General features: G+C 46.8%; 1 protein-coding gene across 2 annotated transcripts in view; it reads right to left on the reverse strand.

Annotated features, from left to right (window-relative positions):
- The window catches only part of CEP112 (centrosomal protein 112), a 238,851-nt gene that overhangs the window by 177,041 nt on the left and 45,959 nt on the right, over positions 1 to 15,851 (reverse strand). For both annotated transcript variants that reach the window (XM_066585987.1, XM_066585988.1), the window contains exon 17: positions 11,480 to 11,559. In XM_066585987.1, the coding sequence (XP_066442084.1) occupies positions 11,480 to 11,559 (80 nt within the window). The remainder of the gene's footprint in view (positions 1 to 11,479; positions 11,560 to 15,851) is intronic.

Below are 15,851 nucleotides of genomic sequence, written 5' to 3' on the forward strand. Positions count from 1 at the left end.
GTGGAAGGAGCAGGGTTCCCCAGCAGCAGAGGGTGCTGATCTTGTGAGGCACCAGTGTTACATAGTGGAAGGAGCAGGGTACCCCAGCAGTGGAGCGTGCTGATCTTGTGAGACGCCAGTGTTACATGGTGGAAGGAGCAGGGTTCCCCAGCAGTGGAGGATGCTGATCTTGTGAGAAGCCAGTGTTACATAGTGGAAGGAGCAGGGTTCCCCAGCAGCAGAGGGTGCTGATCTTGTGAGGCACCAGTGTTACATAGTGGGAGGAGCAGGGTTCCCCAGCAGCAGAGGGTGCTGATCTTGTGAGGCACCAGTGTTACATAGTGGAAGGAGCAGGGTTCCCCAGCAGCAGAGGGTGCTGATCTTGTGAGGCACCAGTGTTACATAGTGGAAGGAGCAGGGTTCCCCAGCAGCAGAGGGTGCTGATCTTGTGAGGCACGAGTGTTACATAGTGGAAGGAGCAGGGTTCCCCAGCAGCAGAGGGTGCTGATCTTGTGAGGCACCAGTGTTACATAGTGGAAGGAGCAGGGTACCCCAGCAGTGGAGCGTGCTGATCTTGTGAGACGCCAGTGTTACATGGTTGAAGGAGCAGGGTTCCCCAGCAGTGGAGGATGCTGATCTTGTGAGAAGCCAGTGTTACATGGTGGAAGGAGCAGGGTTCCCCAGCAGTGGAGGGTGCTGATCTTGTGAGGCACCTGTGTTACATGGTGGAAGGAGCAGGGTTCCCCAGCAGTAAAGGATACTGATTAGAGATGAGCGAGCGTACTCGGAAAAGCACTACTCGCTCGAGTAATTTGCTTTATCCGAGTATCGCTGTGCTCGTCCCTGAAGATTCGGGTGCCGGCACGGAGCGGGGAGCTGCAGGGGAGAGCGGGGAGGAACGGAGGGGAGATCTTTCTCTCCCTCTCTCCCGCCTGCTCTCCCCTGCTCCCCGCTGCGACTCACCTGTCAGCTGCAGCGGCACCCGAATCTTCAGACCCGAGCACAGCGATACTCGGATAAAGCAAATTACTCGAGCGAGTAGTGCTTTTCCGAGTACGCTCGCTCATCTCTAATACTGATCTATCTTGTGAGACGCCAGTGTTACATGGTGGAAGGAGCAGGGTTCCACAGCAGTGGAGGGTGCTGATCTTGTGAGGCACCTGTGTTACATGGTGGAAGCAGAAGGGTTTTCCAGCAGTGGAGCATGCTGATCTTCTGAGACGTCAGTGTTATATAGTGGAAGGAGCAGGGTTTCCCAGCAGTAGAGGATGCAGATCTTGTGAGGCCATTGTTACATAGTGGAGGGAGCAGGTTCCCCAGCAGTGGAGCGTGCTGATCTTGTGAGAGGCCAGTGTTACATAGTCGAAACAGCAGGGTACCCCAGCAGTGGAAGGCGATGATCTTGTGAGACGCCAGTGTTACATAGTGGAAGAAGCAGGGTTCCCCAGCAGTGGAGCGTGCTGGACTTGTGAGACGCCAGTGTTACATAGTGGAAACAGCAGTGTTCCCCAGCAGTGGAGCGTGCTGATCTTGTGAGACGCCAGTGTTACATGGTGGAAGGAGCAGGGTTCCCCAGCAGTGGAGGATGCTGATCTTGTGAGGCCATTGTTACATAGTGGAGGGAGCAGGTTCCCCAGCAGTGGAGCGTGCTGATCTTGTAAGATGCCAGTGTTACATAGTGGAAACAGCAGGGTTCCCCAGCAGTGGAAGGCGATAATCTTGTGAGACACCAGTGTTACATAGTGGAAGAAGCAGGGTTCCCCAGCAGTGGAGTGTGCTGGACTTGTGAGACACCAGTGTTACATAGTGAAGGAGCAGGCTTCCCCAGCAGTGGAGCGTGCTGATCTTGTGAGACGCCAGTGTTACATAGTGGAAGGAGCAGGGTTCCCCAGCAGTGGAAGGCGATAATCTTGTGAGACACCAGTGTTACATAGTGGAAGAAGCAGGGTTCCCCAGCAGTGGAGCGTGCTGGACTTGTGAGACGCCAGTGTGACATGGTGGAAGGAGCAGGGTTTCCCAGAAGTAGAGGATGCGGATCTATTTTGTGAGAGGCCAGTGTTACATGGTGAAAAGAGCAGGGTTCCACAGCAGTGAAGGGTGCTGATATTGTGAGATGGCAGAGTTACATAGTGGAAGAAGAAGGATTCCCTAGCAGTGAAAGGCGATGGATCTTGTGAGACACCAGTGTTACATAGTGGAGGGAGTAGGGTTCCCCAGCAGTGGAGGGTGCTGATCTTGTGAGACACCAGTGTTACATAGTGGAGGGAGTAGGGTTCCCCAGCAGTGGAGGGTGCTGATCTTGTGAGACACCAGTGTTACATAGTGGAGGGAGTAGGGTTCCCCAGCAGTGGAGGGTGCTGATCTTGTGAGGCGCCAGTGTTACATGGTGGAAGATGCAGGGTTCCTCAGCAGTGGAGGGTGCAGAACCTGTGGGATGCCAGTGTTACATAGTGGAAGGAGCAGGGTTCCCCAGCAGTAGAGGGTGCTGATTTATCTTGTGAGATGCCAGAGTTACATAGTGGAAGGAGCAGGGTTCCCCAGCAGTGAAAGGCGATGGATCTTGTGATCAGCACAGACTATTACAGGAGAGGACTGTGCAGACATTGTGGGGAGTCGCAAGCGGATTGTTGCATTGTGGAAAGAGCACAGTCTGCAGCAACACAGAGTATTTGAGGAGAAAGGTGCGTTGATCTTGTGGGAGGTGACCGAGAACAGTAATGGAAGGAATAGAGTCACTCTACAGCACAGGGTATGTTGGAACATGAAGGGTTAAAGCTGCAGGTTTTTTATGGTATTTCTGACATATTCTCTGAGGCTACACATGGAGATTAGGGGTTCTTTTGTATCCTGATGCATGAAGTGATGAAGGTCTGCACCGCCGGCATCCCCCCTCCACTTAGCTCAAGTATTGAGGTCTGTCAGTGGATACTGGGGTCAGCATGGATTGACACTCGTGGATAGTCAGCGCTGGTCTTCATATATGTGATGTGCAACTACAGTGACTGATGAATTCAGTGGGGAGCGACCTGTAAAGAACCAGGAAACGCACCGGTTGGTCCCCACGGGCCGCCCAGGATGGCAAGCTGGTTTGATGGTAATAAATATTTCAGCGGCTCGTTACAGGATTTCTTGTGCTCACTTTGATCTCTTCAGTTCTTTCTTCTCCAGCAGCAGTAGAGCCAAGCTGGAGAGCGGCAGGCCCGAGCGGGCGGCTTCTTATGCTACGGGTTACTTAGCGCTGATGGTGGCTGTGATGGGCTCCATACACAGAAAAAGAGGATTATCGCTTTTCAACTCTTTTACCAGAACTTCAAAAATATTGCTCCTTTTAATGAGGGAAAAAACTGCATATTTTGCACTCATGTTTACACCTAAACTCAGGGCAAGATGGTGGTCAGGTGCGGGATTCCTAAGCAGCGGCAGGTAAAAAGACTCAATATATAGGAAGGCTTTCCATCTTGAATTTCATTCTGATAAAAGCAATTGGTGAACGCTGCAACCAACATTTACGAACAAGTGTTTGTAGGAAGGCGAATAGGATTTATTGCTCCCTGTTATCAGCCATAGGCTGACTGTAGGACAGGTGAATACAATCAGCCTCTCACAAACATAAAGTAGCTGATAGAAGAATAGATTGTCTTACAGAAGTTGCCCCACGAAGTGTTTGTTTCTCTGGACTTCATATAGGCAGATTCAGAATGTAGTGTATTAGAGATGAATGATCGATCGCCGCCCATACTGTTCCATCACTGTTGGTCGCACACCATCGCATTCACATGGGATAATGTGCTGCAGACAACAATTACTTGTTCGTTGCGTGATTGATGGCACCTTCACATAATGGTTGGCCCGATAATTGGGTCAACCAATGTACCTATGAAAACTCTTGTGCGATCAAATGGCCTATTAAGGGTGCTCATGCATATTAGACATCGGTCGTACGAAGCTCCCGATTTTGGAGGTCCAGTCGATCTTCTGATGTATATGGCAGTCTAACTCACTTTATCCTATCGGCATATGTTGGGGGAGATAAGGATCAGGCAGTTGGATTTCAACTACCTTATCCGTTTGTCTTTGGGGAGATAAACTGCCAGAGAATTGCCCTAAACTTATCTCCCTCAACATCTGCGATCGGGGACAAGCCGGAAGCCTCCAGTACAAATGAGGGTACTTGTACAAGTAGTGATACGAGTTCACCTGAGCAAACAATGGCACAGTTAGCTTAAACACAAAGATAAATACTTTTTTTGTTTTTTTTTACAGGATCGTTCCATTTACCGTATCAGTGAATGAAAACGACTGAGGTTTAAACTTTGAATTCAATTAATTTTAACGATCCAGCAATGTTTTTTGAACGACAATCGTTTTGTGTAGAAGCACCTTTAGATAGTCATCTGGTCTTGCCAAAAATCAGCCAATATACATCTAATGTGTGTGGTCAGCTTCAGGGCTCCTTCACATGACCGCGGGTTTTGCTTGCGGAATACCCTGTACCAGTCTGGCATAGGCTCCCATGCTGCCCATCACGTACATTGCATGAAATACGTGTGCAATAAAGATGGCTGTTCTATCTTGGCACTTCTTACATGTGAGGATAGTGCATGGCAATCGTTGGCCCGCAGCAAGCATGCAATGTCATTGAGTACCTGCTGCGTGCCGCACAACATGTAGGCGGCACACAGCTGATTACGCTCGTGTTAAGCCGGCTTTAACAGCCATTTACACGGTCGGATTATTCCTCAAAATTCTTTGAAACAAACGAAATTGAGCGATAATCGTGTCAATGCCAAAAAAATAGTTTACTATTTGTTCACTTTTCGTTATTGCTGACTTTCAGTCACCAGAAAAGACATCACTGGATCGCGGGCTTGTCGTTGCATGTAAACGCTGCCCGCTCGGCGCCTTACATAGACGGTGAAGCACTGAGCGAGAAGCCCACGATGCAGCAGTGAGGTCTGCCTGTTTAAACGCTCGGCACGAGCGCCAACAACCTTTGCGGTGATGTCAAGATGACAGTCATCCCATCTAAATGGGACATTACAGTCAATCACCCTTGGCTGATAACAGAATACCAGACCTACAGACAGCCTCTCTCAGGCCTGGAATGGCGCAAAACATGTAACAATATATTGTATTCTGTCCTACAGCAGCCTGCCCCAGCTTGAGATGGCTGATAACAATATTCTGTATCCACCTGTTCTATATTATGTCCTGGTGTGACATCACCACCCTTAGAGAATCCACCTTTACCAATATAACCGCCATTCGCTTTCCTCGGCCAGAACAACAGAGGGGATAGCGAGCAAGCAGCTCGTCACGGAACATTATCTCCCAAAATTTCCTGTACCCAGGCTACAGGATTACAGGTTCTCCGTTGAAGCATTAAGACTACTGCTCTGGATGTGACTGGAGCACAAAGCTGGCCGATGACATTAGATTTTTGTTGGTGGAAGCAAGGATTGGAAAGTTAGATTTCAAACCATTTTATTGGATTATCATAATGTCTGTACTATTACTGGAGCAGCGGCAGTCACATGATGTGTCACATGATCCCTCTCAGTCAAACAGCTGCTCTGATATAATTCCGGTTAAAAACCCCATTCATGCGACATCAGAGGGGTGTGGTCATAGCGCTGCCATATGCAGAGATAGGCCGCTTCCAAAGCAGTCAGACCCTGCGTGACTCCGTAAATAGGAACCTTGTTTCCCATTCGCTCTCCATTTCCAGCACCTCGGGAGGAACTATACAGCTAAATCTATAGAAGAGGCACTGGGGGCCCTAGAGAGGGCTCAAATACCGGTGGACAGATCAGAGGAAATCGGCCCCTCCCGTCCTCGCCCAGGAAGGACCTGGAGCAGGCCACGCCCTCTGAGAGGACTGCCAAGACCTACACCCCAAGATCGTGACACGGGACTGCCCAATCCCTCATGAAGAGAGGGGGGAAAGAAAAGAAAGAGGCGAAGGAAAGGATAGGAAATGCAGTCTATGTTGATGTTTTAGTTTCTTGTTATTCAGGCAATAATCCTATCCTCACCTAATTAATGGAGATTTTTGAACGGAGGTGGGGGAGGGAGGGCTATGGAAGACAAAGAAGATTTCATTGCCTGGCTGGCAATAGGTTTATGAGGCCAGACTGACAATGAAAGTTAAGATAACAACAAAGGCCCAAACAGGAGGTCTGTTTATTACTATGTTGTGGGTTATAAAGTTAAGAAAGCAACAAGATTAGAGATGCGAGTCCAGGAAGGATGGATAATTTCCCTGATCACTCAAAGATAAGCGACTCTCCCTTAAGGAGGGCCGTCTTCAATCTTGAAGAATCTGGTCCTAGGACCTGTAACGACTTAAAAGTTGTTTTTTTCGTGATGCCTCCTCAAGGGGAGACATCAAAGATTTGCATGTTTGTTTGTTTTGTTCTTGTTTTTGGAAATCTAGGTCTTCCATTCTATAAAGAAAACCGTAGAAAAACTAACCGCACCAAATTAAGGATTAGGGGGAAGAGAGAAGTAGAGCACCCACCCAAGACTACAAATGGTATGTATAGTCTCCCATAATGTACGGGGATTCAACTCCCCCAACAAAAGAAAGATGGCTTTCCTGTCATACTTGAAACACAAACCCGATGTGATCTGTATATAGGAAACCCACTTCTTCCATACCTCGGTCCCTAAATACTTCCACCAACACTATTCCAGACACGTCACAGCAACGGCACCAAAAAAAAACACAGAGGAGTTCTCACCCTACTACACAATTCTTTTCCGTTCCAAATGGAAGAGACAGATATAGACCAGGAAGGAAGATTTTGTATCTTGGTAGGAAAAATACACACACAACAGATGGTGATAGTTAATGTCTATGCGCCCTCAGAAAATCCAATCCCAACCCTACAGGTGGTCTCTCGGAAGCTTCTCAAATATACGCAACATAAAATCATATGGGCAGGCGACTTCAACTTCCCTTTTCTCGGCAACCCTAGACATATCAAACAACAACCCAGACAGATTCTCGATCCAACAGAGGAAGGATTGGGGAAACAAACTAGCACTACTGATGCTAGCGGACAGCTGGAGAGAAATACACGGCAACAGGAGAGGATACACCTTCTTCTCCTCAGCCAATCAGACATATTCGAGACTGGATTACATCCTAATGTCCACATCCCTCTTACCCACACTGGTAACATCAAGGCACTATCCATGCTCATGGTCAGATCATGACTTGGTATTGGCAGTGACACACAGCGACGAGACCCCCAAACCCATCTATAAATGGAGACTAAACGAAGCCCTTATCAGAGATCCTAATATCTCAAACCAAATCCAAAAACAAATTACAGATTTCTTCAGTCTGAATTCTACCCAAGAATCCCACCCCCACTGGATATGGCTCGCTCATAAGGCAAGCATTAGATGCAGAAACGTATCTTTCAATTCATCTGGGCCTCAAAAAAACCAAGAATCAAAAACACTCTTATGTATAAGCATAAAAACAGGGGAGGTCTTTCTGTCCCCAACCTTTGGAAGTACTACGTGGTGGCACAAACAGCCCAAGGGTTAACGACACTGGGGGGAGAAAAAGCTCCATTATAGTTAAAGTTGGAATCATCCAGAATATCCCCACAAACTTTTCCTAATCTAATATGGTCTAACCATAGGCGTAGCGTCAGGGGGTGCTGGGGTCGCCATGGCGACCCGGCCCATGAGCTCAGGGGGCCCCGGAGCCGCCCTCCGACATACCCCCATGCACATTCAGTGCATTAATGGCTGACCGTTCTTTCCCCCGCATGATGCGGCAGTCAGAACAGCCAGCCTGAGAGGAAAAGCAGGGAGGTACTTACATGGGCCGGCAGGGGAGGAGGGAGGAGGTCACATGGGACGGCAGGGGACAGGGATCATGTGCTGCCCCCCCTGCTTCCTGCTGAACGGGGAAGCTTCTGAGTTGACCTCTCCTGCTGCTGCTGTCACATGGAGAAGTGGACCGAGCCCTGGGGTAAGTGTGTATCTGTGTGTGTGTGTGTATATCTGTGTATGTGTGTGTGTGTATATCTGTGTGTGTGTGTGTATATATCTGTGTGTGTGTGTATATCTGTGTGTGTGTGTGTATATATCTGTGTGTGTGTGTATATCTGTGTGTGTGTGTATATCTGTGTGTGTATATCTGTGTGTGTATATCTGTGTGTGTATATCTGTGTGTGTATATCTGTGTGTGTGTGTATGTGTATATCTGTGTGTGTGTGTGTGTGTGTGTGTATGTGTATATCTGTGTGTGTGTATGTGTGTGCGTGTATATCTGTGTGTGTGTGCGTGTATATCTGTGTGTGTGTGTGTGTGTGTATATATCTGTGTGTGTGTATATCTGTGTGTGTGTGTGTATATCTGTGTGTATATCTGTGTGTGTGTGTGTATATCTGTGTGTGTGTGTGTGTATATCTGTGTGTGTGTGTATATCTGTGTGTGTGTATATCTGTGTGTGTGTGTGTGTGTATATCTGTGTGTGTATATCTGTGTGTGTGTGTGTGTGTATATCTGTGTGTGTGTGTGTGTATATATCTGTGTGTGTGTGTGTATCTGTGTGTGTGTGTGTGTGTGTGTGTGTATATATCTGTGTGTGTGTGTATATCTGTGTGTGTGTGTGTGTGTGTGTGTGTGTGTGTGTGTGTGTGTGTGTGTGTATCTCTCTCCCTCTCCTTCTCCCTGGATATACTGTATTTATTTGCACCCTTTACACGCAATTAAAAACCGCATCAAAACCGCATGCTGTTATTAATAGTGTCTGCTGCTCCTTTAGGGTGACCGCCCACTACATTTTTTTTTCACGGCGAAATTTGCAGCGTTTTTTTTTTCTGCAGGGGTCTATGGGACTTGTAATGCTAAAATAACTCGCGATTTTGTGCGATCGTGATTTTAACATTACAAGTCCCATAGACCCCTGCAGAGAAAAAAAACGCTGCAAATTTCGTCGTGAAAAAAACCTGTAGTGGGCAGTCACCCTAATACCGTACGCGGTCTTTAAATGCTGCATGCAGGTTTTTATGTGTCTTAATTGTGGTTCTAAAGTGCAACATAAACACGACCCCCCTGAGGCCGCTCTGACACGTGTTCAGAAAACGCAGCTCAAAATCGTGGCATTTTTACCGTAATTTCGAGCAGCATTTTTGAACACAGGTTACAGCGTCTGACAGCACTCTTCAATGCACCCCATCATTGTGATGGGTGATGAGGTGTGTTAAAAACCACAAAAATGCAGCAACAGAACAGACAGCTCTCGAAAATCACAGCGTTAGAAACACAGTGTTCGAGCGCAAATTTGAGTAACCTCATCGAAATCTAAGGGAGTGTTGTACCGCGGTTAGTACGGCACTCGGGGCGCTGTGCTAATAGCGGTAAAAAGCGGTGTGTGTGAGAGTGGCCTGTGGGGCTACAAACAAATCTTCATGTAGTGCAGGAAATGTGTCCTGTTTGGAAAGATTACGCCAAGGGGCAGATCATGTATGCAGCACGATCTAGGTATGGGTACGGGGGCGTGTGGGGTGGAGGCCCGGGGTGGGGGGGCCCCGAGCTGAACTTTTGCACCCGGGCCCCTGAGCCTTTAGGTACGCCCCTGGGTCTAACAATCCCCTAAACCCAAACCTACACATCAGATGTCCCCTCACCTTCCACACCATGAGAATCTGGAGAATTACCCGATTTAAATATAAACTCTCCAATAAACCCTCTAGGATAATGCCTATTATACCTAACATAAGATTTCCACCAAGTATGGACTTAATCCATTTTCAGTGGTGGAAGACAAATGAACTGACAAATCTTAACCACTTTTTAATGGGTTCCCAGATAATAACACTAAACCAACTCCAAGCTAACTACAATCTCCCAACAGCAGAAAACTTCCAAGCCAACCAAATATCCCACTTCCTACATTCACTGGACTTACCTAGGGTGATCCCTGAACTGACAACACTTGAAAGATTATGTAAAAACAACCCCTTGAAGAAAGGAACTTTATCTTTACTATACAAAATGTTAAACGAGCCTGATACAGAAAGCAAACTTCCGTTTATGCGAAAGTGGGAAACGGAACTACAAATCCACATGTCAGTGGAAAGATAGCAACATTGTTGTGAAACTATCACTAGAGGAAGCCACCAAGTCTCCTTAATGGAAATGTCCATTAAAATCTTACACCGCACCCACCTAGTCCCAGTAAGAATAAATAAATTTTTCCCCTTGACTTCACCACTCTGCTTTAGGGGATGTACAGAAGTAGGATCCCAAGCCCACATATGGTGGAGTTGCCCGGTGGTAGCCAGACTATGGTCTCAGATACACAGACTATTGCAAAGACTATTTACTGGTCCACTCCCAAAATCTCCAACACTATTCCTACTAGGAGATCGTCCGCCAGGAATAAAACACCAAGCACATAAATTGATCCAGCACATATGCATGGCAACTAAAATACATATAGCAGCTAGGTGGAAACAACCAACCCTCTCATATAATGAAGTCCAAAACCGGATCTCCCAGATTGCCCTGTATGAAAGACTACATGCTATACAAACTGACACTCTAACGAAATACAGTGAGTTATGGAGACCTTGGATTGAAATGATGGACATCCCAGGCCGCAGACATAACTTGCTCTCAACCTAAATCCCCCCCGATAACCACACAAATCCTAAAAGAGCTAAGCAAAACAATTACCCAAAGTCGGTAGCGAATGGAAAACAAGATGTGAAGACCTACTTTTCCATGTTCTTTCATGTTTTTATGTTTCCTTTATAATTTTGTAATTGCTGAAGCCTGAATACCCAGAATTCACCGAAAAGGTCAGAAACAGGCGATAAAATAGAATTCAGCTCGTTAAAAGAAAGGTTATGTAAGAAATGTACAAAAATGGCTGAAAATAAACCTGTGTCATTCCTTCTATTAATCTCACCGCCCCCTGCGTGGGGAAATAAGAAAGCATGAATGACTACTGTTTTAACTCTCTGAACTTTAATAAAATCTGTTGAAACTAAATAGGAACCTTGTTTTTACCCAGTGCCCAATACGTCTCACGGCTGAGGGTTCGTTACAATACATCAGTGTAGGTAACACGTACAGGTGGACTCAGAATCATACTTTTCTAGGAAAATAGGGCATTGCTTTATCGTGGTGACAAACAATAGAAAAGCCATGACAATTCCCACATGTGGTTGTTACTCAGCTTTCCTAGAACCCTGAATGGTAAATGTGTGGAGTTATACAGCGATGAGAGTAGGCTATGTAACTCAGCATTTGAAAAAGACAGAATAGCCATTCAGGACTCTGACGACCCCATAGCTGCAAGACTGGGATTCTGACAGTAAGGGGGCAGCATTGAGCTTTGCATTGGTCACTCAAGGCTCGAGTTCTTAGCCCTGGCAAGGAATGCTCACAGTCAGTAAGGAGTAGAGATGCGAAGGGTACTGCAGATTTGGGGGGCTACTAACATATCTCCAGGCTCTGGACTTACTTTAACAGGTCCATCAATCGGTTAGTTTTCTTCGCGCCACTGTCCCTTTCTTCTTCCAGCTTCTTCTGAACATCGCGAACCTGCGAGATGAAGGCAAATAAGTCAATAGCTTGAAGGAAAGAACAGCACTTGCTACCTGTGATTTCTCATATCTATCCTGTTACACCTAAGACAGTGAAAACGCAGCTTTGCATGTGACTGGAGAACAAGGCATAATGTAACAGAAGAATTCTCGATGCAACTGTAGATACGACTGGCATTTAAGACAAAGTGTAGCAACAGGATTGTAACTGCAGATCTGGATGTGACTAGAGCATAAAACAATGGAACAGCTCTGGATGGATGTGATTAGCACATAGTATTAGTTAGCATTCTACGGACATTTCTGCCTTAAAACAGAGGTGATTGTGAATATTAATCTTAGCAAATCATTTCCTACATAGAAAACAGCGCTGCAGGTCGCCCCTCAGTCCCATAGAAGGTGTAGATCTCAAACCGATCACTTTATACTTGAAAGGATTTGTAAATGCTACAAAGTAGGAGAAAAACAAAACCCTACAGGGCGACGCTCGTTCTTTGTGGGCTTTCACATAGACACCTTGTTAACAGCCACAGCTTCCTAACGAGCTGAAGAATGAAATGAAGAAGAAACTGTGAACACAAGGCAGCGAGGCGACATGAAATACATAGAGAGACGTGATGAAAGCCAGCGCCTCCGATGAGTCAGGACCATCAACAGGCTACAGCGGACACCATCAAACATCATGCAAGGTCCCCCCACGACTCCACGCTCTTCAGGGCCAGGAGCAGCCACTGAAGAAGGCTGGGGCTACAGGGTGACTTTCGATGTGACACGCTGAGTGACCAAAGACCGTAGTATCGGGCTGCCTTCATTGCAAGTACGAAAGTGAATGGGGTCCAGTTGCAACCCGCAACTTACTGCAGCCACGCAGGACCGTCACAAGAAATGCAAACCTGCTATATTTCTTGCAACAGCTGTGTCAAAACACGATTGCATACATAATTGTTTGCAGTGAAAGCAGCCACAGACTGCCCTCTTTGGCTGCGTAATGTGTGTTTAAGGTCAAAGCTGCTGCTTAGCTATAGGCTGAAGGCCCATTTACACTGAAAGATGATCGCTCAAACAACGTTTGAGTGACAGTTTTGAGCGATCATCTTTGCATAACTCTAAGTAGCTAATTAGCTACTTAAGAGTTAATGCAGGTGGAGCGGGATACCACTGGGATAGCTCAGAGAACAAAGCAGCTGTTTGGCATATGCAAAACAGCTGTATTGTTCTTGGAATTTTCAGCTGGTGCCCAGCTGAGAACTGTCAGTGGAATACCAGCTGAAAGAATACCATCAGCACCGCCTGCTGAGAAAAACAGCGTGCGGCGTTGATAACAGTCATTGGTGATTTTTAGCTTGCTGGAAATGACCGATGAACGAATAGTGCACAAACAGTGCACGATGGCCGCGCGTTTATACACGATGATTACCGCTCAAAAGATGGCTTTTGAGCTCATTTTGAGCAATAATCGTTGTCTCTAAATGGGCTTTAAAGCGTTATAAAATGTTAACTTTTCCTATCAGGGAGGCTATAGAGAGGGACCGGACAGTAATAAACTGATTACAACACCCCACAAGATTGAGATATATAGAGTTGCAGACTATAAGAAGCATTTTTTGCCAAGAAAAAAAAAATCTTATTTAAAAACAAAAAAGCCTGCGTATTCCATTTTATGCTGGGTTCATATGGGCCGTAAATCCAGCGTAAGTCTCACGCAAGATTTCCGTAGCAGAAAGCCAGCTTCAAAACCCACGCCATTCGGCGCGGGTTTGAAGCAGCTTGTCCGACTGTATTTCGCAGCGGAAACAGCGATACAAGTGACATGCTGCGGACTTAAATTCTGCGCCGCATATCAGTTTATGCGCGGCTTGCCCGCAGCAGACTTTTCGCAGTGTGTGGGTGAGATTTTTGAAAATCCCGTCCACTTTGCTGCTTAGTCTCGGGTTTAAGATTGCAGGCCGAATTTCCGTGTTGAAAGTCTGCGCGGAAATTCAACGGCAATTCTGCCCCCTGTGAACCAAGCCTTATAGTATAAAGTCAGCGCCTCCTTACTAGTGTTTGCCCCCATCCATTTGCTGCTGTCTTCCTCCTTGGTGTGGGGGTATTGCAGTGCTTCACTCCATCTCTGGTGCCACCCATTTCTGCCCCTGGAGTGGCTGTGTGCTGCACTCCTCATCACTCCCAGCAACTGGCATTGTGCCATGCACTTGGCAGCGCAACTATAATCTGCGTCTCGCCAACAGTGGGGAGAGCAGCAAGCAGTCATGCTGGGGGCAGAAACAGAAGGCGGGAGTATGGACAACTCTAAACACCAAGCACAAACCACACAACAAACACACACCAATCACATTTAAAGTCACGGCGTTAGTTAAAGGGGCAGTATCAGCCCTTTAAATCCTCATCACAGGTGAGGAATATGGCCTAGATCCTTGAGTCAGCCTTCAATCTACTGACTGAGAGACTGATAAGAGCTTGCCCACTGTTATTAGTTACACAGCGAAGACGTCCTGGGAGCGGGTCTTCAGCTAGCAAAGACAGAGCGCTTGGTTCAGCACTTCTGTCCCTTCCTTTGGGGGTCTCCAGATCTGTATCCTAACTCAATCAAAGCTTATAACAGGTCTATATGAAAGGTAAAAAGTTTTCTGAAAGTGCATGTGCACTATTTTTAATCGCATCCCATCACAATCCCCTGTTGGCCTTCCTACCTGTGGCTTGCAGTGACCACAATCTGTGTCCCCCCAGTCCTGACATTAGTTTAACAGAATTCCGTCGTGTTTTTGCGCAGACCGCCCTCAAGTAATGACATGTCTTCAAACGAAAACAAGTAATGATTTCGCACACAGATTTTGCCCACTGCCAGGGCTAAATCCACATGTGGATCCACAGCAGAACAGCCGCTGAATCTGACGCAGGTTTACAGGTGGAATTCAAGGGGGAAAATTCCACAGTGGATTCCGCCATGTGAACGCAGCCCTACGCCTCCACTGCCTTAGACCACTACAGAGCAGGGTAAAACATTGTTTTAGTTATTTCTAGTCGTCTAAAGCTAGATGCGTCTTACCCCCTTAAGTACCAAATGCTGTAAATATATGGAGCTTGGTCCTGGGCTTTAATCCCAGCCGATAGCAAAAATACGGCACTGGATTAAAGCCCCTGTTTCTGCAATTAGGCAGGAGCAGGTCAGGTCCTCAGCTGTTAGTCACAACTAAGAACCCGGAGAAGGGAGGAGCAGTTTTTAAGCACTTCTGTCTTCTCCTTTCCTGAGTATATAGTGCTCAACGAGCGCTATATACTAAAAAGTGAGAGTGGATGTGTTTCTTTCACTGTGCGATCACGTGGGTGCCGGAAGTTCCTGTTACAGGAGAGCTGCAGGTCCTAGCAGACACTAAATCGGGTCTGCCAGTGACTGTTGTCACTACAGGGGATGCGTTTCCCTGTAACTGGGGCTCCTATGGAGCCAGTGGAAAAGTGTGAAATAAAAAAAAAAGACAATGTGATGACCCCCTGAGGTCTTATATGAGGTCATAGTGGATTTTTTTTGACAATGAGTCTATAATGCAGGTAATGGCAAGGATCCTGTGATGCCACATAGAGTCAAACTCATGCTCACCTCTTTACCGGGCAGCAGACAGACAGAAAGGATTCTATAAAATGTGGCTGTTTTTGAGCACGACACCCACCATAATGAAGCAATAAATTCAAGGCAGTAACCATCGGCTAGGAGCACATGGCGAACACTTGTGAGTTGTGTGTCAAGGATCTCTGCACAGAAGGGTCTGGTGAACAGGGGATGTCCGAACCTACTCCATTCATCCATGTAAGGCAATTCCATAATGGAAGGATGCAAGTCTTCTCCCCTTGCTCTGTGGTTGTCCCTCTAACACTGGTGAGGGGAGGGACTGCGCAAACACTGCAATCTATGAAGTTCAGGGTGATGTACAAGACTAGTCCGAAATCCCCATAACACGAGCAGGAAAGTCAGAGAGAAATCGGCGAAATGAGGAGGTAAATAAGATATGAATGACACATCTGCCCTCCCCCTCTGATCTGCGGCACACTGCCCTGACACAGCTACCAGGGAGGATGTGACTAATGACGCAGGGCTGACTTGTGCCACTACTTTTTACTCTGCTGTGAAAGACTTTAATGATCACATAAAGGTCTGATGCCAAGGGCAAGCCACTCTCCCAAATAATAATCATGTCTCTGCAGAGAGATGGCTCTGTGATATATGCCGGGAGAGGTAGTGTTCACACATCATCTATCAGAATACAGAGCATCGTGGGAGCTCTGCTAAGTAAC

This window comes from Eleutherodactylus coqui, chromosome 13, assembly GCF_035609145.1.
Source record: "Eleutherodactylus coqui strain aEleCoq1 chromosome 13, aEleCoq1.hap1, whole genome shotgun sequence".
In the NCBI taxonomy this organism is placed as follows: domain Eukaryota; kingdom Metazoa; phylum Chordata; class Amphibia; order Anura; family Eleutherodactylidae; genus Eleutherodactylus; species Eleutherodactylus coqui.